At 41.3% G+C, this 26,207-nt stretch overlaps 1 protein-coding gene across 5 annotated transcripts in view; it reads left to right on the top strand.

Annotated features, from left to right (window-relative positions):
- The window catches only part of PBX3 (PBX homeobox 3), a 551,690-nt gene that overhangs the window by 51,077 nt on the left and 474,406 nt on the right, over nucleotides 1–26,207 (top strand). For 3 of the 5 annotated variants that reach the window (XM_029613932.1, XM_029613930.1, XM_029613933.1), the window contains exon 3: nucleotides 18,969–19,028. The exons of the other annotated variants lie outside the window; for them this stretch is intronic. In XM_029613932.1, the coding sequence (XP_029469792.1) occupies nucleotides 18,969–19,028 (60 nt within the window). The remainder of the gene's footprint in view (nucleotides 1–18,968; nucleotides 19,029–26,207) is intronic. 5 annotated transcript variants of the gene reach the window in all.

Here is a 26,207-nt window from a genome sequence, read left to right as displayed (position 1 = left end):
TAAATAGACTGGGAACGATTATTGATGGTAACAGATGAACAAATTGGTTTTGTATTAAATGTCTTTTTTTGAATTAACATAAAATCTGTTTTGGCTGTATTCAAAGCAAGCTTGTTATGAAATAACCACTTTGAATGGTAGATATACAAATTTCCAACAGCTTACTTGTTTCTGACCAGGTAGATCGGACACAGCCGAAAAACTGTATAATTGTCTGTATATATTTTATAGCCCTCATGTAGGTTGGCTAAGATTTTACATATGGGAGTCATGTAAATATTGAAAAATGAGGATGATAAAGCAGGTTCCTGGGAGACTCCCATTGAAATGGGTGACCATTCTGATCTATCATTTCCAGTCCTGATTTACATTGTATGTTCAATCAAATATGATTCATTCAAACCTGAAATTTCAGATTCTTGAAGTCTGTCTGTCAAGGCAGAAAAAATGTCAAGAGATACCAGCACATAACTGTGACTGACTTCTAGACCCCTTCTGAAAGAGTCCAGTAAAGAAATCATGAGGATTTCAGAACTTGATTTCCTGAATGCAAATTGACATGGGTCCAGGATTTCATTGTCCTTTTATGAATTTGTACAGTTGTTTGCATACTGCATAATTTGGATAAGAAAAGCAAAGATAAAATAGGTCTAAAATTAGTAGGGTCAGAAGTGTCTAGACCAGATTTCTTTAATAATGGTCATATAGAAGTTTGGTTTTTTTTAAGATGATATCACGCCTTAAGCAGCCAAAGATGGTGCTAAGAGTATGTGCCACATTAAAGATTGTAACATTACAGATGTTAAGTGGACAGTAGTCTGAATTCATTTTAGAAATTGTTTCAATCTCCCCAGCTGTGACAAGCTGAAAAGAGGCCATACACTCAGACTTTGGGGTTAATGGCAGGTTTTTGTACCAACCGGGTACAGAGTCAAATGAGTCTGCTATTTTACACACTTTAGAACTAAAGGCTTCAAAAACTGTTCACTAGTGAGACTACTAGAAGAGCTTACAGTAGGTCACCTGAGGGTGGTATAATGGGAGTAGTTGTAAACTTCCTTGCAATTTTAAACAATTCTTTTGGATTATAGCCAATTTCCTGAATATGCTTAGATAATAACTTTTCTTAGTGTTGGATAGCTACCTATTAAATCTTTGTCAGGGTTCAGGAGAGCGGCATTACCGCCACTTACACTCACTTTGTTGAAGGACATGCCTACTTTGCTCTTACTTTTGTGGCATACCAGGGAATTGACCTCCCTTTCTTGTGAGTTTTCATTTTAAGTGGGGCAATTTGATCTAAGACTGCAGTTACTTCTGTCTCCCAAAGAGTGACTACAGATTTAGTATCAGTTGCCTGAAATTCAGGTAACTTCTCCTGAGCTATTTTTTGAGAATTCAACATTGTCAATGTGTCCTTTCGTCAAGATGCCACTATCACTAATTGAGTTGGTTAAAGAGATACAATCATCAATGGGTACAGCAAAGCTAATCAGGAAACGATCCAACCATGGAACAACTTCTATAGCCAAACTGTTCGAGCAGTGCAAAATCATAGACTTGTTATGAAACACCAAGTCACGAGAATGACTCTGCCTGTGGGTGCATTGTTGAATCATTTGATGCCAGCCCAGTGAATTAAGACTATCCAAAAACATGGCACAATATAATGGAAGGGGATGAATATCAATGTACAAATTAAAAATATCCAAAATAATCATATTATTTAGATTAACCTTAGATAACTTTTGAGCTCCCCATTCAACTGACATCATCAGAGAGCAAGGCTTGGTCCTGTGGATGATAACTGGTTCAGCAGGAAAGGCTGGAAGAATATGGGGTCATTTCTCTTACTCAGGGCGGTAGGTGCAGGGCCGGAGGAACCTCTAAGCAAGCTAGGCCTGTGCCTAGGGCACCGCGATTTAGGGGGCGCCGCGGCAGGCGGCAAAATTTTGAAAGGGCAAAAAGTGCCCTTTCAAAATTCTCCAGCCCCTGCCTCACCGTGCCACCCTCCCGACGCCCCCCTTGTGGTCCAGCGGAGGGCCCGGGAGCGATCTGCCGGTGGCCTTTAGCCCCTACCATGTGACAGGGGCCAACCAATGGCACCGATAGCCCCTGTCATATGGTAGGGGCTAAAGGCCACTGGTGCCATTTTGGTTAGTGGCAGCCGAGGCCCTGGGAGCGGCAGATCGCTCCCGGGCCCCCACCTGGACCACCAGGTATTTTGTAAGTTTTCTTTTGGGGGGGAGGAGGAGTTGGGGCTGCGGCTGGAGCGGCCCAAGGCTGAAGGTGCCTAGGGTGCCCAATCTCCTTGCACCGGCCCTGGGTAGGTGTCAACAAACCTGGTCTCCCAGAAAGAAGCATGTCAACAGGAACAGTTGGTCTCACATGTCAGCAGGAATAGTTGGTCTCCCCCCCCCCCCCAACCCGCCTCAGTGTGGTGGCTGTTGTAGGGATATCAGTTACTCCTACTGAGGACCCAGCTGAAGTGGTCCCTATCGCTAGGGCATTAGGAAGCCACTGAAGGCATTCCTCTTGCACAGTGCCCTCAGGCGCATGGTCCTTTTGGAATTGTCCAAAAACTCTTCCAACGGTTTTTGTGGTCTCCCCTTGTGCCTCCCCTCTCAAAAGAGAGGTGGTCAAGGGGACACTAACAAAATTACAAATCTGCAAGCAATTGTCCCATAAGAGAGGGATCACAGCACTTACACAATATATTTTTTGCTCCAAAAAAAGACAGATCCTCCTGCCCAGTGCTGGACCTAAAAGGGATTAACAGATATCTATGCACACCCCATTTCAGGATGGAGACACTGCAGTCAGTGATAGCATCAGTAAAGTCAGGAGAGAACCTAGCATCCCTGGACCTAGTGGAAGCATACTTTCATATCCCCGTCCAGGTGTTCCATCATGACCTAATAAGTTTCTGCATATTGGACAAACATTTTCAGTTTCAAGTATTGCCCTTTGACCTAACAGCTCCCAGGACTTTCACCAAGGCCATGGTGGTAGTAACAGCAGCCCTAATATGTTGGGCATTATGGTGCACCTGTATCTGAACAACTGGCATATAAGAGTCAAGTTGGCTCAGGAGAACCATCAGGCCACTGAAGCGGTATTCTACCTCTTTCAGCAGATAGGCTGTATAATAAATTTCCTAAAGAGCATCTTAGAACCATCACAGTCACTGGAATTCCTTGGAGCCTGCTTTAGCACAAGACAGGGGTGGGTATTTTTGACATCGGCCTGAATATCCAAATTAATAGACCATGTGCTAGTGTTTCAAGTACAGAAAGTACCCAGAGAATGGGATTACCTCCATCTTCTAGGTCTTATGGCATCAATGTTGGACCTGATACCATGGGCAAGGGCCCAAATGCAGCTCCTCCAACAGTTTCTGCTATCACGCTGGTCATCTTTCTCTCAGGACTACCAGAACCAGCTTTGTGTCCCTTCAAGGGTAAGAAGCAGCCTAAACTGATGGGCTCAACCCTCAAACCTCCAGAAGGGCATGTCCCTAGAGACTCTGTCCACGTGGTAGCCACAAGAAATGCAGGTCTGAAGGGGTGTGGTGCACATTGCCAGAGTCAGCTGGCCCAAGGGCCCTGGTTAGAAGAGGAGACAATCTTATTCCATAAACAGTTTAGAAACAAGAACCATTCAAACTGGCTGTGCAACACTTCCTCCGCTAGTAAGAAGGAAAGCATTGTCCAATGCTGTGGCACTGGACAATGCCACAGCAGTAGCATATGTCAAGAGGCAAGGGGGCACTTGCAGCCCCTCACTGGGGCAAGAAGGGGCCTGGCTGCTTGAAAGGGTGGAAGAACATCATCTCTACCTCTCAGCAGCCTATATATCAGGAAAGAAGAAGTTGCATGCTGATTAGCTCAGCAGGAACTGGCTGGACCCAGGAGAATGGGCACTGAGTCCAAACGTCTTTCAGATGATAATAAGTTGGTGCAATCCCACATGAACAGACCTAATGGCAATATGTGTGAATGCCAAAGCCGATGTATTTTCAGTCGTAGGTAGGAGCCAGGGTCCAGGACATAGATGCACTCTTGTGCCCATGACCAAGGCTCAGCCTGCTTTATGTCTTCCCACCATATCTACTTACAGGCCAGATAATAAAGAAGGCAGACAACCCAGTGGCTCCAGATTGGCAATGAGGTCCTGGTAAGTGGATCTGGTGAAGCTTCTGGATGGAGCCCTGTTGGCTTTGCCCAAGGAGTGGTGTCTTCTCTGGTAAGCTTTGGTGCACATGGAAAACCCGTCTCCATTCTCTTTTGTGGCTTGGCTCTTGAAAGGGTATGCCTGCATAAGAGAGGTTAATCTGCATCAGTAATTTTGACTATGTTAAAGTCACAGATGTTTTCCACTTTATGTCAGAGTTTGGAGAGTTTTTGAGAATTACTGTTCCAAACAAGATTTCCTACAAGCTGGCCTGGATAAAGAGTTTGGCACTCGCTTCTTTGAGGGCCCAGATAGCAGCTATTGTGAGCAATAAGGGTCAAATTAAAAGGCATCCCAGTAGCTGCGCATCCAGACAAGGCACTATCTAAGAGGAGTAAAATGCATCAAGCCATCATTTTGCCCAGTTGCACTCTAGTGTGATCTCAATCTAGTTCTAAGGGCCTTGGTCAAACCACCCTTTGAGTTAATAAAGCAGGCATCCATTAAGATCTTGTAACAATGTGCTTGGCTAGACACATCTCAGAACTGTAGGGATTCTTATCTAGTAATTTTGCAGGACTCTTGTCACTTTTTACCATTATTCCTGACCAAGGTAGTATCAACATTCCATGCAAATCAGTCAATATCCCTTCCAGCCTTCAGCAGTAATGACTGTCTGGGGATAACATAAGAGCCTACGACTGTTAGATGTACGTTGAATTCTCTTGAGGTATATGAAGGTAATGAATGCTTTTACGGAAACTGACAAACTGTTTGTGTTCTTTGGTGATGCCCAGAAGGGGGAAGTGGCCTCCAAGGCCACTATAACTAGTGGCAGTCTAAGAGGCAGTCTCATCAGCTATGTACTATCAGGAAAGCAGCTCTTGGTAACTAGATAATTCACTTAGAAGCAGTCCCAGCACTGCTCTCTACATTAATGGTGGGGGTGGAAGGGAAATAGATCCAAAAGGTTACATAAATGGCAGGGGTGGAAGGGAAATAGAACCAAAAGGTTACATAAATGGCGGGGGTGGAAGGGAAATAGAACCAAAAGATTACATTAACGGCGGGGATAGAAGGGAAATAGAACCAAAAGGGTACTAAAGGCCAAGAGTAACAGGTAACAACCAACAAGGACTGAATGGCACAGGCTGGGTAAACAAATAAGCATGGGAGTAGCTTGCTTATTGCGGCGGTTACTACCCCTAACCAATTAAGCTAGATACTTCACTTAGAAGCAGTTCCAGCACTGCTCTTTACATTAATGGCAGGGGTGGAAGGGAAATAGAACCAAAGGTTACATTAATGGCGGGGGTGGAAGGGAAATAGAACCAAAAGGTTATATTAACAGCGGGGGTGGAAGGGAAATAGAACCAAAAGATTACATTAACGGCGGGGGTGGAAGGGAAATAGAACCAAAAGGGTACTAAAGGCCAAGAGTAACAGATAAGTATGAGAGAGTGAGAAAAAAAAAAGTGTGAAAGCTTGCTGGGCAGACTGGATGGGCCATTTGGTCTTCTGCCATCATTTCTGTGTTTCTATATTTCTTAAAGGGTGCAAGCATCATCTTGAGCAGAAGCAGCTTTGGCCTCCAGAAGAAATTTGTAAGGCAGTGGCCCAGTCATCCTTGCTAATTTCTTCTAGATGTACAGGCCAAAGCAGATACTGCCTTAAGGTAGGGATCATTAAGGCAGTCTTGTCATCCTCCCATTCCATCAAGGAGTAGCTTTTGTTACTCCTATACATTATGAAAGGTCTCACAGGACAAAAAATAAGTTTAAATAATTCTTACCTGATAATTTTCTTTTCTTGAGTCCTGCTAGACCAGTCTAGAACCGACCCAGAAACACATGATTAAGCAGGATATTTATTTATTTGAATTCTTATATACCGACATTCCGGTATAGAAAAACCTGAAGCACACTTTTATTTCCTAAGGGTGTTTTTTTTTCTCTCTATTGGGGTTAGTACCACTTTTCTCACTTGGAACAGTCTTATGGGTCCTGTGATAGTTTGCAGAAAAGGAGGGCAATGTAGGTTGAAGTGCTCTGGCAGTAGGCCACTGGCTATGGCCCTGGGACATGTCTCTTTATAACCCATAAATGAGGATATAAAATAGGTCTATCCTCTGTCTCCATCAGCTGTGGGGAAGAAAATCCCACATGTGATGACTGGTGTAGCAGGACTGAAGGAAAAAAAATTATCAGGTAAAAATAATTAATTAAAATAATTAAACCTTCTGCTGATTTTATTTTATTTTTTTCATTATTATTTCTCAGTAGGCTTCAAAATTTCTAATTGGTGGCACAGCTGGGGCATGCCAGTCAACATCCAGGGGATTAAAATCTTCCATCAATAATACATCCCCCTTCATATGTAATTGATTAGATCGGTTTCCAGCTCATCCATCTGTGCCAGAGATCTGTAGGTCCCACCAATGTAGATAGAAGTGTCATCCCTCTTCCAAGAGTGCCCACAGTATTGCCTCTTTCTCTATTCCCGAGGCTAAAGTACTACTCCTCTCCTTTTCTGACTTCCCTATCCTTTCTAAACATTTTGAGGCCCCTACTGAGTAAGTTAGAGAGTGGGAAAGTTTATCTGGGTAAACTTACCCAGATAAGTGTTCTGCTGAATATACCCAGATAAAGTTATCCAGATAACTTTAGAACAGATATTAGTCCAACTGTGCTTACTTGGTTCAACTTGTTAGGGCAATGCTGAATATCAGTGCAATCTAGATAAAGTGAAATTGCATCATGAAAATGTCTCCAGCTCTGTATCTTTTTACCCAGCTAAGTTTTGTCCAGGAAACAAGCTGCCGGGACAAAATTTAACCAAGGAGCAGAGGAAATATTCAAATCTCAGGTATTGTCCAGCTGATTCTAAAAGTTAGACAAAACCTTTGAATATCGACCTCTTTATAGCCTTATATGGTGATATGTCAGTCATGGGACTCATTGATCCTTGTCTCTGAACCTTTTTTTTTAATGTCATTGCCCCAGACTGCTTTCTGCTTACCTTTTATCATGCCCTTCAAGACTTGATCAGCAAATCTCATTTTCCTTTTGAAAAGGTCTTCTAACAGATTCTTACATCTCCCATCATCTTATGCATCCTTTAATTTGAGACCATGGCTTTCCACTTAATCTTCCAAATTATTTTGTAATACCAGGTTTCAAAATACTTGTATTTTCTTTATGATCTATTTACCATAAATCCCATATTTTGCCTCTGAGAAGATGTATGTATATGTTTATTTATAAAACATTTCTAGAACATCTTCCCACTTTAGGTAAGAATTACCTAAAGTGATATACAATCAGACATACACAAATAAAAAAAACATACATAATAACCAAACAACATATAATATGTATGCATTCAGTAATTTTTTTCTTTTGCTTTAAATCTGTTCCTCCTAAAATAAACTCCTTAAAGTCACAAAGATTAATCTTTGCTTTCCCAAATTCTTTGTTTTTAATTCTGTTAAACATTTTCCATCTTTTCACTTGCTTCCTGTATCCTGAAGGAGAATTGAGCTCAAATTTTATCGAATTATTTTATTTTTTAAAATACCTCCTGTTTTTGTTAATCTGCTTTGTATTTATATATTTTATATTTATATCAACTCTACCCCCCTTCCTCCCATCCCATTTCCAAATTCTCTATTTGAGGGCAGGCTTTCATTCCCTCTAGCATATCTCATTTTCATAAAGTGGTACCTGTGCTTACTGTAATTCTCTAGTTTTCTGGGAGGATATTGTAACTCCTGGGTCTGCTGAGTTTTGAAGACAAAGTGACTAAAATTAGGGTAAATTGCTTGCTTTGTAAATTCAGTATTTTTCTGATTAGCTAAACTGATTTTCCAACTCTGCAGGGATCCTGCTGCTTAAAACTGTGTAAGTATACAGTCCATTCATCCCAGCCAAATAGTTGCAATTCGCTGACCGGGGGTGGGGGGCAGAAAGTTCAGGTGTTCTTGCTCATTTAGGAAATATAGTCTCTGTGTTTCTTTTTCTCTGTTATTGACATACAAGTAAGTGAAGAGTGTGGGAAATAGTGAAGTATAATATCTGTTGGTCTACAGCATTCAAATAAACCTTATGGAAGCTTTGAGGTTGTCTTGTCTGGGCACAACTGTTTAGCTCAAAAAGGGAAATTATCAGAATTAGTACTCTGTTATACTTTTTAAAAGAATGGCCTAGGGACCACCTTGTCTGGTTCTATGGACACAGAAGCCTCCAAAAATCAGGATTTCCTATCTTACTGCATGCTCAGGGAAAACTTGGAGTGTGGATTGCAGACTTCTGTCATGCCCTGTTCCTCTACCAGAATTTAATCACATACGTGCAGCAACAACCACTGGTAATACCTGGAACAGTGATTGATGAGGGAGTCTGCTGTAGTAAGGACCCTAGAAAGTATGACCTTCAATAAGGTTTTCAGCACTGTTTTGCATTGAAAACTGGTAAGCTTGCTGCAAGGTATAGGAGTAGGTCAGAAACTCAATGAGCTGTGGGACACAAAGTTGTGTCTGTTGAAGACAGAATGACCAGTAGGGTTCCCCAAAGTTTTGTATTTTTTTTTTTTTACTTTTTATTTATGCAATTTCAAATAATATTATAAGAATAAACTTAAGAGAAAAAGAAAATAAATATACAACAAAGTCAATCAAAAAGAGAAAGATAATAGGATATACAAGTTATTTCAAATTTTCCAAAAGTCCATAAGAGAGGATCCAATAATACTTCTCCAAAAAAATTCCAGTGGGAAAGCAAAATACGAAAGGAAGTGCTAAATAATGTAAAGATATTTATAAATTGAGGATACTCAACCGTCTAACTGGGAATCAGGCAAAGATAATTCAATTATCTGTGACTGTTGAACCATCTTATCACTGAGAAAAAGAGACAGTTGAGAAGGCATAAAGGAAGTATATGAGAGACCTTTAAATTTAATAAGGCATTTGCACCGAAACTTTAAGAGAAAAAAAGGCTCCTATTTGAAGTACTCTAGGTCTCATCAGTAAAAACTGCTTCCTCTTCTACATTTGTCTTGAAACATCTGCATAGACCCTAACCTGAAAATGTAAAAATGTTTCAGAGCGATGCTTAAAATATAGCCTTAAGATCCAATCACATCAAGCTCCAAAACAAATGAGACTAACATTGTAGCTGGATCAATTAATGCAGTATCAGATGTCTCCAAAAAATTAGAAATATCCAAATTTGATGGTATTAAGGATTCCATGTCTTGGGAACCAATTTGAATATCATTACCCTTCTGGAAAGAGGACAAATAATAAGATTTAGATAAAGGAGGAACCACTTGCTCTGGCTCCTTAAGTACCTCCATTAAATATTTCTTAAACATGTCTTTATCAGACACATGTGCAGCTTTTGGGAAATTTATAAATTGAAGATTTTTCCAATGAATACAGTTCTCCAGTTCTGTAACATTTGATTCTCTTTTACCAAGAGCTCCTGAGTCAGTTTTAAACAACCAACTTCATGTTTAACATCCTCAAACTTCTGAGAAAGAGTCACATTGGAGGATTCCAAAATAATTCTATTCTAACTTTCCTTAGCTTTCAGCATCAAGGGATTTAATTGCATAGTGATAGAGGAACATAGCTTTTCAATGGCTTCCCAAACAGTCGCTAATGTAATCTGTGTGGGTCTTACCAGCAGAAATTGCTTGAAATTCGGCAATGGTTCAACAGCAGTAGAAGAAATTAGATCAGCCTGGTTCTTAAAACTTCCCTTTGTTGATGAGCCAACAGATCCTGCAGTAGAGCCTTCTCTGGCCTTAACTCCGTTTCTCCACTGAAGCACAGCCCCTACCTGGAGTCCCTGGGGCATCGGCATCATCAGCCTGTGCCCCTTCCATCAGTGCTTCTGGGTCTCAGGAGGTAGCTGGGTAGGCTGGGGCAATCCTCAGGATCGGGGACAGAGAGATGGAGAGGCCGGGGGGGGGTGAGGTTTGCAACACTTCTCCAGCCCCATTCTCCAATGGCTGGAGTCCCAATCGATCCCCGTACACAACATATGTGTCCATTGGGCCAGTAGTGAGAAAGGATCCATGGAGGCTGCAGGGTAAATCCTCTCCTTCGCCCTTCACTTTCGGCCTGTATGTGGCATTGCTGAAGAAGAAATTTAATAAAAGAAATCAGACAGAGCTACACGCTGTGAGTTCTGCAACCACCATCTTGAATCCTCAACTACATCAACTGTTGAAGGCTTGGTATTTCAATATCTTTATTAGTGATATTGCAGAAAGACCATGGGGAAAAATATGCTTGTTTACAGATGATATGCAAGCTGGAAAGAGTGAAAAAAATGAAAGGGGAACTAAAATAATTGGATGAATGGTTTAGGGGTTTGGGAAATGTGCTTCAGTTATAAAGTGTAAAATCATGTATTTGGTTTTCAAAAATCCAATACATATAAATTAGAAGGGCAAGAACTGGAAACTATCAAACAAAAAATGAGATCTAAGAGTAATCATCTCAGAAGACTTCAAGGCAATGGCATACCTAGGTCTTGAGGCCAATGCTTGCATTATTGCTCCCTCCTGAAAAAATTAAACTGCCCAGCAAAAGACCCCTTCCTCTCCTCTCCCTCCTATACAATATCCTCCTTCCCTCTCTTGCTCTATTTCCCTTCACCTCCCCCCATCCCCCCCATTCTTCTTCCTACCCCCTTTCCTCCCCAGCTGATCCAGTACCTCAGGGCCTTGGATAAGCTCTTCAGGTCATAGTGTGGGTGGCAATTAAGCCGAAAGGTTCAGAATGAAGCTGGTATGTCCTTACATGTTCACAGGCTTTGGGAGCTCTGCCCTCTCTTTCCACAGAGATGTCCTATTACCAAGGAAGTTTGTGCAGAACCTGTGATTGTGCTCTGGTTTATAGAACCTATGCTGATTTTCTCTTTCATTTTACTGCTTCTGCCATTGTCTCTAATGCTCCTTTCTCTCATGATGATGCCTAAGAGCCAGCAGGAGCATTAGTGGTGATTCCTGAGCTGGGCACCAACCTCCCAGGTTGGTGCCCAGGGACCATGGCCCTCCTTCCTTGGTATGCCAGTACTTCAGGTTAACCAGGCAATGTAATAAAGCAACAGGGAAAGCTAACAGTATGCTCAGTTGCATAAAAGAAGTATTGTCAGCAGGCAAAAGGAGGTTATATGGCCCTAGGGCCGTGAGATCCCATTGTGCATAATGTGCTTGGTTCTGGAGGATGTATGTTTGCAAGGACATTGAGAAGATGAAAGCGGTTCAGAAAAGGGCTACTAAAATGATACAAGGCTTTCAGCAAAAACTGTATGAAGAGGCACACAAAATGTTCAAATTTTACTTGCTGAGGGAAAGAAAGGATATGTTAGACACATTCAAATATTTGACAGGCTCCAATAAAGTATGGAAAGGTAACATTTTCCATATAAAAGGAAATTCAAAGACAAGATTTCAAGATCTAATGTTACAGGGAGGAAGGTTCAGAGGGAACATGAGAAAATATACTTTATTGAGATTTTAGATGCTTGGAATATTATTGGCAGAGATGGTGGAAACCATTTCTATTAGAGAATTCAAGCATGATTGGACAAAAAGAGGACAGTGGTATGAGCAAGTTTGGAAAGTTGCAGGATTGCTAGCGACTGGCCCTTTCTCAAGAGTAGGCGAGAAACGTCATAATAAAAACAAGACACAGATAAAGGAAGCATGACCTAGCAATACTGCAGATCATGGGGGTAACATGGTGAGAACCAGTAGGCTATAATTTCATACAAAACATCTGGGTCAGTGCCAGCAGATTGGTTGTGGCTGGATACTGGGGAAATAGTTGGCTAGATGTTCAGGCAACAGCCTCACTAGTTTTGGTAGCTGCTTAGTTTATTACAATGCTTGATGTTACGACATTGTGGGGCAGATTTTCAAAGGCTACGGGTGTAACATATGCGCGTAACCTGAGGAAATCTGCCCCTGTGCGCGCTGAACCTATTTTGCATAGGCTCGGCGGCGCGCGCAAGCCCCGGGACGCACGTATGTCCCGGGGCTTGCTAAAATGGGCTGTCCGGGGGCGTGTCCGTGGTGTGTCTGCGGTCCGGGGGCGTGGCCGAGTGCCCCAACACAGCAGCCTGTGTCGGGACCTGGCCAGCTGGCGCTGCGAGGCAGGCGTAACTCCATCAAACAAGGTTGGGGGTGGTAGAAGGGTTTGGATGTTGAATTAATTCTCTAAGGGCAAGCAGGATGAATCAGCCACACAAATGGATGATGTCATCTGATGGCATTGACAGATGTTTTCCAAGATAATTCTGGAATTGATTTTTCAAGCCTATGTAGGAATTCCTGCACACACATCTTGTAGAGCCTCCTCAGTCCTTTTTTATGAATAGTGACAGATGGAAGTTTTATCTCATTTTCCCCTCTGTGTGAATGAAAACTCATGTCCCTCACAATCGAGTTTCCTTAGTCAGGTTCTTCCCTTCCTCTATTGTCCAGTAAGTTTCTTTGATTTGTTTTCTGTAATAATTTTTGTTTTACGTGGTTGCTTGTCCCTGACATTTCTTAATATTTTTCTTCTGTGCAGGCTCACAGGGCAGCCTCTCTCCCTTTTCACCAGAAAAATTTTGAGTTTTCATTTAGCTTCGACTATTTTCCTTACAGTGACTGAACCAGAAGATAAGCGACTTCAAATGCTGCCCTCATTGCAACTTCAAGATGTTCACCACTGATCATCATGAAATCTGTATATGTTGTCTGGGACTAGAGCATGATGTCTCTAGCTATGGCATTGGCTCAGAGATGTTGCTCATGGCTATCGGACTCTGCAAGTTAAGATTGTAAAATATATTTTCTGTCAAAATGGTGTATTGACACTGGCATTGATAGACCCAGGAGCTAATAAAGCTTTGACACCAAGGGAGTCTACTTGTCCTTGATGCCAAAATCGAAGCATAGGCCCAGGAGCAGGGATCCTTTCTGCTTGTCACTCAAGAAGGGTTTATTGGAGTTAAGCTTGGATCTAAGCAGATAGGGCACTGAAAATTGAATTAAGGCTTCAAAGTCTTATCATCATTCCCCTTTGGTACATGAATCCCTGAGCAGGGAGATTGTGGCTTCATATATCAGTTCTCCCAAACAGTTGTGACAGAAGGAAAGTTCGGTTTCACATCGAGAGACTCAGCTGCATCAGTTTTCAGGGGTGCAGTCCATTGCCATCGCTACTTCTCTTGCTACCCAGGAAGATCTCGCCTTCTGAGTCCACTTTACTGTTAGTTTCATAAATATTTGAGAAAAAGTTGCTCTCAGTTGGTACTTTACAAGTGCAGGTGTTGGCACTGAGTGCCTTAGAACTATCTGTGGTGCTGACTGAACAGGTCCTTGAGACCTATGATCTGGTAGCAAGAAAATTGATGCCAACTTTGGTGTCGTTATGCTGAGATGCAACATCAGTGCATTCTGCAGAGACAGTCGTTCTACTTGTGCAGCATTACTTGACTCTGACCCCCAAAGAGTTGTTGGGATGGCCTGTTTATTCTATGGTTTTAAGGTCTGTATGTTCTAAATTCTCATTTTAATTTTGGATTCTAAGTCTGAAGAACTTTGGAACTTTGCTTATAGGCCTGGAGAATCCAGGTTCTATTTAAGAATATTCTCCTGACCTCTCCTCGGACCCTTTTCCTCTAGCAAGCATTATGTCCCTTCCAGAGGACTATTCTTTCTCAGATATTGTACATAAAATGATGACAGGTGTTATCTTTAATTTAGAGGTGGAAGATGAGCCCAAGGTATCATTACTAGGGCTTCTCAGGTTGCTTGATGCCCCCAAGGAGTTGGTAGCGGTGCCCACCACTAACTATTACAGAATGAACAGAAGAGAATGTGAAACATCCCACTTTTGACACTTTCTGTAGGTAAGAAGGTGAATACTAAGTGCATTGTCCAAACAGCTCTGAGATTCAACAAGGTTTAATTGTCTCCCTAATCTCTGGTTAAGAACAAAAGAAATGGCATACTGAGACCAACATCCTGTCTCCGGGTTGCAAGTAGGGTTGCCAACTGTCCAGTTTTGGACTAGATTGCCAGTTTTCAGGCATTCTGTACAGTGTCCGGTCAGACGTGCTGACCAGATGCTAAATGTCCGGTTTTGCAGGTGTATCCTTCTTTTTTCCACAGCCTCTTAGAGGAAGAGAAAGGCAGGTTGGAGCCTATTGGAGGAGAGCTGTGCCGTATCCCTGCCTCCTTTCCCATGCTGTGCTTGGACAGCATAGGGAGAGGAGGTGGTGCACAGCACAGACCTTAGCTCCCAGTGGTTCTGCAGATACATAGATACATTGTTTAGGAAGTTCACTGGCAGGATCTAATAATTTATAGACACTTCCTCCAGGAACTTGTCCAAACCCCTTTTAAAACCAGCTGTACTAGGTGCCTTGACCACATCCTCCAGCAATAAATTTCACAGCTTGATTGTGTTTTGGGAGAAAAAAAAAAATATTTTTTTGATTTGTTTTAAATCCTCTGTGTTAGTTTTATGGAGTATCCTCTAGTCTTAGGACTATTTGAAAGGGTAAATAACCATGTCCTATTTACCCATTCAAGTCCACTCATGATTTTATAAATCTTTCATAGCCCTTTTCTGTCAACTCTTCTCTAAGCTGAAGACCCTAACCTGTTTAACTTCTCTTTGTAAGGGAGCTATTTTACCCCTTTTCTTATTCCACCATATATTTTTTGAGATGGGTGCCCAGTATTGCAGAAAATACTCAAGGCACAGTCACACCATAGTTATGATATTCTATGTTTTTATTCTCCATTCCTTTCTGAATCATTCCTAATATTCTGTTTGCTTTTTTTACTGCTGCTGCTCACTGAGCTAAGGATTTAAAAATATTTTTAAAAAATGTCCACAATGACTCCAACATTTTTTTCTCTATGTGCATTATTTTGTACTTGTCCACATTAAATTTCATCTGTTATTTAGAAGCCCAATCCCCCAATTTTGAAAAATCCTTTTGTAGTTCCTGACAGTCTACTTGAATTTTAACAATTTTGAATAATTTTGTGTTATCTGCAGATTGATTACCTTACTTATTGCTCCTTTTTCCAGATCATTTATGAATATGTTAAACACCCCTGGGGCAGTCCACTATTTACCTTTCTCGATTGTGAAAACTGACTAGGCCTACTCTGTTTCCTGTTTTTTTTTAACCAGTTAAGAAGCTACCTCCTACCCCATGACTTTTGAATTTCCTGAGAATTCTCTCATGTGAGACATTATTTGGATTTACAAAAGGCATTTGACACTCGATATAGAGTGACTTCCCCCTATCTATGTATTTATTAACACATTTTTTAAAAATCCAGTTGATTGGAAAGGCAGGACTTTTCTTTGCTAAATCCAGGTTGGCTCCTCCTACCCAATAGATCATGTCTATTCATATGACTAGTAATTTTGTTTTTAAAAATGGCTTCTACCATTTTGTCCAGCATTGACATCGGACTCATTGGTCTATATTTTCACAATGGTGAAACTACCCTGAAAAGAGCCAACCTCATTCATCAGTACCTTTTAATATAATTCTTAGACCTTGGGCCTCTACAGAAAGAAGTTCTTTTAGAAAGTTATGCTTGGTTCCTGCATAGATTCCTATCAGATTTTTATGGTTGAATACTTGCATTCTGTCTTGGAAGGGATAAAGAAATTCAGTGAGTTTCTTCCTCCAGAGAAACAATAGGAATTTTTTTAAACTGCTAAACATTGGAAAGAAGGTCCATTCAACCTACAGTGCTTTGAGATGACGTTGAGAGCCTTTACCATAGGTGTTGCCACCTGAAAGTTCTCTTGATTGTGGACCTCAGGCCTCAGAAAATATAAGAAAGATAGGTCTCGGATGTTCCCTGCAATGGGGAAAATCTCTTTGAAGATCAGGTTGAAGAAGAGGTGGATCTGATAGAAGATCACTGATCCATGTTTTAGACATTCTCTGCAGCCACTTCCAGTCTACCCTCCACCACAAAGAGCTATCATAGTGGGCCAGCAAAGAGGCAGATTTTCCTACAAAATGATGCTTTGCTCTATTCTCTTGCTCCCAGCAACAATTGGACTTGAAGCTTTGCTCTTGTGATCAGAGGCTTGAGGCCCCATACAGCAATCCAGTTCAGAACCAGGGATGGGATTTGACTGGATCCAGCATACATGGCCAGTATACTACTCACCATGTTGGACAATCTACCTGTATGGGGAAGGTTGAAGTTTTATGCAAACAATTGGCCCCTGGTAACCTCAGATAGTTGGGGTCTCCAGATTATAAAATAAGAGGTAGATATTGAAAGACCCACAGAGCTGTTAGGATAACCTGCTAAAATTAGCTGATTATCTTTAAGTAAGTATTTGATCAGCTACATTTAGTGCAGCTGAGTTACCTCTCCCCTTGCTCCCACTAAACTTAATTGGTTAGTTCTGAAAATCAGCACTGACTAGATGTTTATAGCAAACCTGCCTGGCTAAGCTCATAGCAAACCCTCCTACAGCTCTACTCACTAAATGAAAAACAAATTCTTCTTTTACATGCTTTAATCCCCCTTCCTCCCACCAGCATTCACATAATAAAATAATCCCCCTGCCTAGCGTGACCTGGCCTGATTTGTCTCCCTCTGACAGTCACTCAGATAATAACCCTCCCCTCCCTCTGCCAGGTCATTCCCAAACCCCCTCCCAGTCTGCTGGCACTCAGATTATTAAAATACAACTTCTGCCAAGTCAGTTCTGAACACCTTCTCTCCCGCTGGACACTCAAACAGTCAGTACCATCCTGAGGATTCCCTCCTGCCTGTCTTCCTTCTTATGACAGCTGCAGGGAGGAAGGGAGGGATGATGGAATATCTGGGCTGGCACTTTTTATTATTTTTGACAGTTTTTGAATGCCTCATGTGAGGCAAGGGGTTCAGAATTGGCTGAACAGGGATTTCTAAAAACCAAGTGCTGCTACCCCAGTCGGTGAAAGGACCAATCTCTACTCAGAGATGATAGTGTAGTGAATAAATGAATACTATGTGCCGATAGGTTCTCAGCATTACCAGCAGTTAATATTCAACTGGAGGAGGTAAGACTCTATTTATTTATTTAGATTTATATTCCACTTTTCACACTTTTTTCAGCGTTTCAAAGTGGATTACATTCAGGTACTGTAGGTAGTTCCCTATCCCCAGAGAGCTTACAATCTAACCCCCTCATTTATCAAAATGTGCTAAGGCATTTTCGCATGTGTTAAGGGCTTATCGCATGCAAAAAGCCCCGTTAACACATGCGATAGGCCCTTACCGCATGAGAAAACGTCTTTAACGCATGCGATAGCACCATATCGTATGGTGCGATGCAAATTTGAAAAATAGGAGGAGTTAGGGGCGGGGAGTGGGCTGGGTTAGCCAGTCTGCGAAGTGCTATCGCACAGACTTAACGCCAATTTTAACTACACCTTTTTCAGTAGCGTTAAGCCGTGCGATAGCTTGCGTTACGGGGCTGTAAGGTTTTATCGCATTTCACAATGTCTCCTGAAAGACCTGTTTTAGTAGATTTGAAGCTCCGAGAGAGAGAGAGAGTGAGTTACTAGGTGGGCCTACCATAGGGATATAAATACCTATCTAGGGAGAAGACATTATGGCTAGGTTCTCTCTCTCTCTCTCCCCCCCCCCCCCCCCAATTAACAATGGTCCCCCAGTGGTTGAATGCAGGAAATACAACAGGTCTGGCACTTAAAGCAATGTCTGAACATGTTATCGCAATTTGCGCTAACTTAGTTCTTCGCATAGGTAATTAGCGCAAATTGCGATAAAATGTATATTAGCATAAAACACACCCCTTTTGCTATCGCATGCGATACTTATTGCATTTTTATAAATCCAGGCCTAAGTTTGTACTCCCACTTAGCTTGTAGAAGGCTTTTGGGAGTCCAGAAAGTGGGGGCTTTTCTAGAATTGTCTAGTAGACTGTTCTTGTCAGCACTGTTGGATGATATCACCCACTTGTGTGGCAATTTATCCTGCTGTCCTCCTTGGAGAACACTTGATACAGAAAAGCAGCTTTACTGTATGGGTACTTGTATGCTCATTTACTCAAGATGGTAGAAAACCAAAGAGGAAGACAGCAAAAACTGACTTGGATAAGGAGTGATGTCCTACAAGCGTTCAAGCATCTATAGCTGGCAACTTGGATTTATCCTTATCAGAATAACTGGCCACACTGGATTGTCTTTATCATCATTTACTTTATTATGTGTTCTAACAACAGTACCTAGATATTTTATATTCTTTGATTTGCTCCAGTTTCATTTTTTCAGCCAAGTTTTCAGCTAGGTTTCAGCCAAGCATTATTATTTTTGTAGCTTTTCATAGTTTTTGTCATCTTTATATTCAAGTTCATTTCATAGACTTTGCAGGTTTTAATCTATATATCTCTTGCATGTCGTCTTTCTTAGATGCCAGTAATTTTAAATAATTTTATTGTGAAAGGTTACAGCTCTGTTCTCTGAGACATAGAATACCAAATGCAAGGAAGAAATCCCATGTGTATGTGCTTATAAAACAATTTTGTATTGTATGCTAATTACTAAAATAGTTTGATAATGCCTTTGAATTTTCTCATATATAATATTTTAGTATTAATATGCATACTGTTAAGAATTATATTTACAAAGACTGGCATTTCATATCATTAAAATGTACAATTTCTTTGTCATTGATTGCCATCTTTTTTATTTTGCCTGTTCTTTTTTTTTTTTTTTTTTTAATTATGCAAGGTATCTCAATCCTGCAGTGTCTGTTGTCTACTTATTGTGAAACTGCTGCCTCAGGAACAGGTAAAAGCCTTTTAATCCATGTGAGATACTGAAATGTGTTTATTGTGATCCACAGGCCCACCCTGTCCCTGACCCCAGAAAACTGATTTATTTAACAGAACAGGTGGAAAATATATAAAGGGCGATCATTTAAACATTGTTGTCTCTGCAATTGTTAAAGCCTTTAGTTGGTGTGAATTCAAAGCAGATGCTGCTTATCTGGGAGTTCCAAGTGGTTATGAGATAAATACATTAACCAGCAAAAAAAAAAAGAAGTAACTATTTGAGTTTAACCCCCCCCCCCCCCCCCCGTCCACCATCACAATGACACAATAGACAATCAATACACAGACACTGCTTGATTGAGTGGAAATATATATCTATATTTATGTATATTCATATGAATGGAGGTTTATTCATGACCTGACAAGAGAGTCTAGCCTAGGTACCCATGCAGATTCAACATTCTGCACATATATTTTTGCATGTAGTGGCAAAATCCGGGAATTTTCAAAGCGGACTTAGGTGTTTAAGTCTGCTTTGACAATTTGGGCTTTAGCTCCACACAGGTTGTTAAAAATTATCTCTAAATGTGTAAACAGAATATTGATTTATCAAAGATCTTTTTTCAAAAGGGACACAATTGTTGAAAACCCAGGGTAAACTGAGCCCTACATTTTTTGTTAAATGTAGAACTGAAAACTTCATACAATATTATCTTCTCTATTTACAAGTTTATAGAAGTAGATGACTGGATAGACAGATTACATGAAAGAAGAATATTAGGCTGCAAGAGAAAAGTTCACAGTAAGATCAATATTAACTGCATGCTCCAATGGGCAAAAGACATAACCACCAACTGATACCAATGAAGATAGCTCATTGTAATGGTAAGTCACAGATAGGATAAGATGGTAGTGAAATAGTTAGATTAAAACATTTAATAGTGGGATATAAATCAAAAGGAATGTGGATGACAATGTTTTGGGTAGAGTGGTCTTAATGGATGAAACTCTAAGGCAGAATGTAAGGTTAGGGTTTTTGTCTTTGCTCTGAAGAGTCACTCAATCCCGTACAATGTGATTTTATGTCTTGGTGCTATGATATTTCTTCTAACATAGAAACATGATGGCAGAAAAAGACCACATGACCCATCTTATCTGCCCATCCACACAACTGCTTAGCTCTACAATCTCTACCACACCCTCATATTTTCCCCGTGATTGTCCTCTGCTTTCCTGAATTCAGATATTGCTCTTCTCTCTACCACCTTTGTAATGAGACTATTTCATGCATCCACCACCCCGTCTATAAAGAAATACTTTCTTAAATTATACAATGCAGCATAGTCATAATGGATTGTTGTAATTTATGTTTTGCATTACATTTTATTTTGTGCTTGTTTTATTATAATGCTTTTTTTGTAATGTTTATAATTGTTTTATTGTTCTTTGCCTAGCACAACTATGATATAGGCGGATGAAAAATACTTAAGTAAATAAATGAAGAAGTAAATACTCCTCAATCTCTAAAGGCTAGAGGACGGAAATGAGAAAAGTGTGCAGGGGGATAAATTGCTGCTGCGGCAGTTACTACCCTTAGCAGAAGGCATGGAGATTACTACCCTTAATCAATATTATCTTGATGCTTTTAATGCAGCTGCAATATTGCTCCCCCCTTAGATGGTAGGGAGAAAAGAGGAATTGGATTTAGATGACAACCAGGAGCCTCAACTTCCATCATCTGGGATACTGATGTGCAGACATAAGAGAAAAAGCACATTACTTCTTCTATGGGGGGTGAAGGGTTGATGTTCACGGAGCAGCAGAGAGACGTTGCGGTGATAATGTCTAATGACCTGAAGTCCACGAAGCAGTTTGACACGGCGATAGCCAAAGCCAGGCTGCATAGAGAGAGGAATATCTAGTAAGAAGAGGGAAGTGATAATCCCCTTGTACAGGTCCTTGGTGAGGCCTCACCTGGAGTACTGTGTTCAGTTCTGGAGACCGTATCTCAAAGGAGACAGAGGATGGAGGCGGTCCAGAGAAGGGCGACCAAAATGGTGGCTGGTCTCCATCGAATGACTTATGAGGAGAGGTTGAAGAACCTGAATATGTATATCCTGGAGGAGAGGAGGAGCAGGGGTGATATGATACAGACCTTCAGATACTTGAAAGGTTTTAATGATCCATGGTCGTCAACAGACCTTTTCCATTGGAGAACTAGGGGTCAAGATTTGAAACTCCAGGGAGGAAGACTTAGAACCAATGTCGGGAAATATTTCTTCACTGAGAGGGTGGTGGATGCCTGGAATGCCCTTCCAGAGGAAGTGGTGAAGACTAAAACTGTGAAGGATTTCAAAGGGTCATGGGATAACACTGTGGATCCCTAAAGGCTAGAGGATGGGAATAAATATAAAAGCTTGGGGGTAGCCTGCACGGAGCAGCAGTTACTACCCTTAACAGAAACATGGGGGTAACCTGCACGGAGCGGCAGTTACTACCTTGGGAAGCTTGCTGGGCAGACTAGATGGACCATTTTGGTCTTTTTCTGCCGTCATTATTATGTTACTATGTATATGTCCTAAAGGAAATGCATGGGGGTCACTTGCTGGTGCGGCAGTTATTACCCTTAGCAGAAGGTGTGGAGATTTCTAACCTTAATCAATAAGCCTTGATGCTTTTAATGCAACTGCAACGTTGCTCCCCACTTTGATGGCAGGGGAAAAGAGGAATTGGATTCAGACAACAACCAAGAGGGTCCCAACTTCTACAATTCTGGGAAAAATCCCAAGATTGCTTCTATAGCCTAGCCCATAAGCAAAGCATATCAAGCAGCACTGTCTGAATTTTCAAGAAAGCTCATCACCAAGTAAAAAATGTTGCTAGCTGCAATTTTTATGGGCTGTTATAAGGCTTGAGGATAACTGTACAGAGTGGCAGTTACTATCTTAAGAAACTTGCTGGGCAGACTGGATGGACCATTTGATCCTGTTCTGCCATCATTTCTATGTCTCTGTGTTTCTACCCCCTTTCACCCTCATCCCATTACCCTCTCATTTCAGAGTTTCCTTTCAATTGAAAGAGACCCCCTCCTATGCAATGATACCTCAGAGGTATTTAAATGTGTCTATCATATTGCCCCTATCCAGCTTTTCCTCTAGGGTATGCATGTTTAGAAATTGAATTCTGTCCTCATATGCTTTATAATGAAGACCAGTAGCCACCCTTTGGACAGACTCTATCCTGCTTATATCCTTTTGAAGATGTGGTCTCTAGAATTGTATACAGTATTCCAAATGAGGTTTCACTAGGGACTTGTACAGGAGTAATACCACTTATTTTTTTCTGCTGTGAACATTTCCATAAGCATCCACGCATCTTTCTGGCTTTTGCCATTGCCTTATCCACCTATTTGACCACGGTTAGATCCTGCTCTTGTTTTGTGCATAAAAAAATTTCACCTCCTGGACTGTACCACTTTTTTGGGGATTTTGCCACCAAAATGCATGACACGCTGCTTTTTTAAGCATTAAATCTTAGTTGCTGGACTATAGACCATTCTTCAAGCTTCAACTATTATGACGTGCCACAATATCTGCTTCAAAGAATTGAAAGCTACACATTTCTACCATACTTCCTACCACACTTCCTCTATATTTTCAATTCATAACACCTCTTAGAAAGTCTGTCTACTTATTGATGGAGAAAACTGTCTACTATCTTATATTCTTCTGTTAATATTTACCAACTTATGTTGTGATGGACGAAATCCGGTAGTGGATCCTTGAGCCGACTGTGCCGAGGGAACAGTCGGGAGGCAGAACTCCCACTGGGCAGACGGAGCTTCACCTGGAAACCCGCGACTCCTCCAGAGGAGCTGTGGGAGCCCGGGTTGCGAGGACTTAGGAGTCTTCACCCTGGAAGTCCGAGGTCCCCCCAGGAGGCGCCCGTAGGGACCCGGACCGCTGGGACTTAGGAGAAGGACGACACCCAGGAGTAAAGCACGAACCGGAGTCTGGACAGGCGGAGTCAAGGCAGGCAGAAGACAAGCTGGAGACGGAGTCACGGACCGGAGTCTGGGCAGGCTGAAGGCAAGAGAAGTCGAAGTCACAAATCGGAGTCAGGGCAGGCAGAAGACAAGCTGGAGACGGAGTCACGGACCGGAGTCTGGGCAGGCTGAAGGCAAGAGAGTTGAAGTCACAAACCGGAGTCAGGGCAGGCAGAGTCGAGACAGGCAGGCAGGCCGAAGTCAGGGAACCGGGCAGGCAGAGTCGAGACAGGCAGGCAGGCCGAAGTCAGGGAACCAGGCAGGAGTCGAGACAGGCAGACTGGCAGCGAAAGCAGGAACCAGCAAGAACAAAGCAACTAGTACTGCAAGGCAGGAACCTCGTTGCAAGGCAAAGACTGAGTTCCCGGTCTCAGTTTAAATACCTTACCCGGCGTCTGACGTCATCTGGAGGCGGGTCCTGACATCCGGGGCTGGGGACAGAAAACCCCGGTCCTTGCGCGCGCGCGTGGCCATCGGGAAGGGCGGAGTCCTCGGCGGCGTCTCCCTCGTGGGAACGCCGCCGCCATGCTGCCTGAGAGGCCCGAGAACCGGCGGGCCCGACCGCTGCCCCGCGACTCGGGGAGGCCCGACCTCAGCGGACCGCGGCGCCCTGAAGGGAGGTAAGAGTCCTGACACTGGGGCAGCGATCCGGGTTGCAACAACTTACCAGATTTGTCAAAAAATAAAATAATCTGCAATGAAAGGATTCTCCAGATATGTCTGAGAAATTGAGTTGAACTTTAACCAGTTATTGTCACATTTTAATTTCATATTATATGCTGTACTACTGGCCTTGACCATATCGTCTGGCAATAAATTCCACAGTTTAATTGCATTGATTTGAAAAAATACTTTCTTAAATTTGTTGTTAATCTGCTACTAGTTTCATGAAATGACCCCTAAAAGGTAAATAACTTCCATATTTACTTGGTCCACACCACTCATGATTTTATAAAGGTTGAATTGGGTTCTCTATCCACCTTACTGATCTTGATAACGAAAGAATTTTAATGAGTAGTTTGTAAACTGAACCCCATGTGCCAAATATGGATTGCTATAGATTTTATCAAAGGAAGGATGACTTCTTTTGTGCATTGCCACCTTATGCCATTTAGGAGGGTGATTTTCAAACCCTGTGGGGAACTTGCAGGAAGTACTCATGGATTTACAAACTAATTTGCCCTGTGGAGTTTCCCTTTAAAAATGCCTGCAAACTTTGCACTTTAGTAAGTGTGAGAATTTCAAAATGAAATCCCCTACCTTTTCCCTGTCTCCAGCTCCTATTTATTTTTGCTGTGGCAGAAAGTATGCATGTTGTGAAACATCATGGTGTACTGTAGTTTGGGCCACAAAGGGGGAAGGCAGTTGTCAGCCTAGGGAATTCAGCTGGGTAACTGATTAGTTACTCAGACAAATGTCTTAGAAAATTGTTTTTCCAGTGCATACATACCAGTGTGTGCTCAACTTTGGTGGCTACTAGGTGACAAATGACAACTTACAAGGCATTTCACTTTTAACGGGACACATCTCCTTTTTCAAATAGGTTGCCGATTAAACCTTGGCATGAACTCAGTGGATCAGAAGGCCTTTGTTTAAAAAACAAACAAACAAAAACACTGAACTGTACACACTCCAAAATGATTTCAAGCATAACCCACGTACTGGATGCTCTTGGCTAAATGGCAGGAGGCCCAAATTCTTCACTGCTGTACTGTTGCAAATTCTTTCATTTTTCTTGTTATGCAGTGTTAATACTTGGTTCTATATAACTTCATTAAGTATCTTGGTGATATATATCTTGTCTTATTAAGTGATGGCAATTATACTACAGGTATATTCGAACATGTTAGAAAGACAGTAAGAGGTTGATTTAGGTTTTCAAACTTGATTAGTATTTTTGCACTGTGAAAGCAATTGATGGAGCTTTTTAATTCATTTTGAGCCAAAATTGATTCAAATTGATTTGGCACTTAGTGAAAATATGTAACAAATTGCCCTGCTTGTTGTAACTCAATCCTTACAAATCAGGTTTCTAAATAGGAAGTTTAGAAAACACACCTGTCAAAAACAGGTTGGTTGCTTAATATTTTGGTAGATTCTAATTTCTAAGGTTTTCCTGGCATACTAATAGGAAAAGTTACACATCAGCAGAAAAAATTGTCTACTGTCTTTTCTTCCTCCCTCCCCTTTTCCTAGACTTGGCACATCTCTATTTGATTTAACTTATGAGCAACCTGAAGGGCATAAGTTGTTCTAACATTTTGGATTGGCAATCCTTGTCGACATTTTGCAAGGATGTAAAACCATTGGTGTATGGGATCTTGGATGGCAGAGTTTCTGAATCTCTCTAGAGATGTATTCTTTAAATATGTCATTTCACAGTGCTCCCCAAATCATCAAAAAGAGTCACTGTTTTTTTCGAACTTGTAGCATCTAGCATTCAAAAAAAAGTACAGTAAAACTTGCTGGCACTATGGTGCAGAGCATTGAAAAATTCCATATTGTGACAACACATCAAAATAAATTGCTGTCAACAGACCAAAACACCAAGTGCTATGATTTTGTCTGACGTCTGAAAACTCAGACAGGCTGTCTTGACAAGTTGTGGTAGAGTACCTGCAATTGACAGAAGACAGTGATACAAATCTGATTTGCATGATACAGAGCATCTAGGTATAGTTAGTGGTGACAACAAGTCTATGTAAAATTTCCAAGACATGGGTCTCTTTTCATCTTTTGTTTTCACATTTTGATACTTTCACTTCATTTCTTCTGTATTCAGTATTTGGCCTGCAGTCTTGAGGCAATTGTGAATGCTAAACCTTAATTAAATATAGCAAATCAGTTCTATTTCTGTTAAGCTTATTTCAAATTTTTAGCTGCTTAGAACAATAGTTAAGCAATTACATTTTATTTCACACATCTTAAATGTAATCATAGCTGAGGATGCATTGGTTTTGTAATGGCAAGGTATTGGAAATATTTGGTTAAAAAGTCACATGTTTATTTGTCAAATTTATATACTGCATAACCAATAAAAACAATAAAAGCAGTTTACAATAAAATAATCATAAAATTCCAACAAAATCAATCACAAAAACACAAAACCCACTGCCATTGTTTCAATCCCAATGTTCCCATAATTATTCT

The sequence above is a fragment of the Rhinatrema bivittatum genome, chromosome 8 (genome assembly GCF_901001135.1).
Source record: "Rhinatrema bivittatum chromosome 8, aRhiBiv1.1, whole genome shotgun sequence".
In the NCBI taxonomy this organism is placed as follows: Eukaryota; Metazoa; Chordata; class Amphibia; order Gymnophiona; family Rhinatrematidae; genus Rhinatrema; species Rhinatrema bivittatum.
The sequence above is the reverse complement of the archived record's forward strand: the minus strand, read 5'-3'. Positions and strand labels throughout refer to the sequence as shown.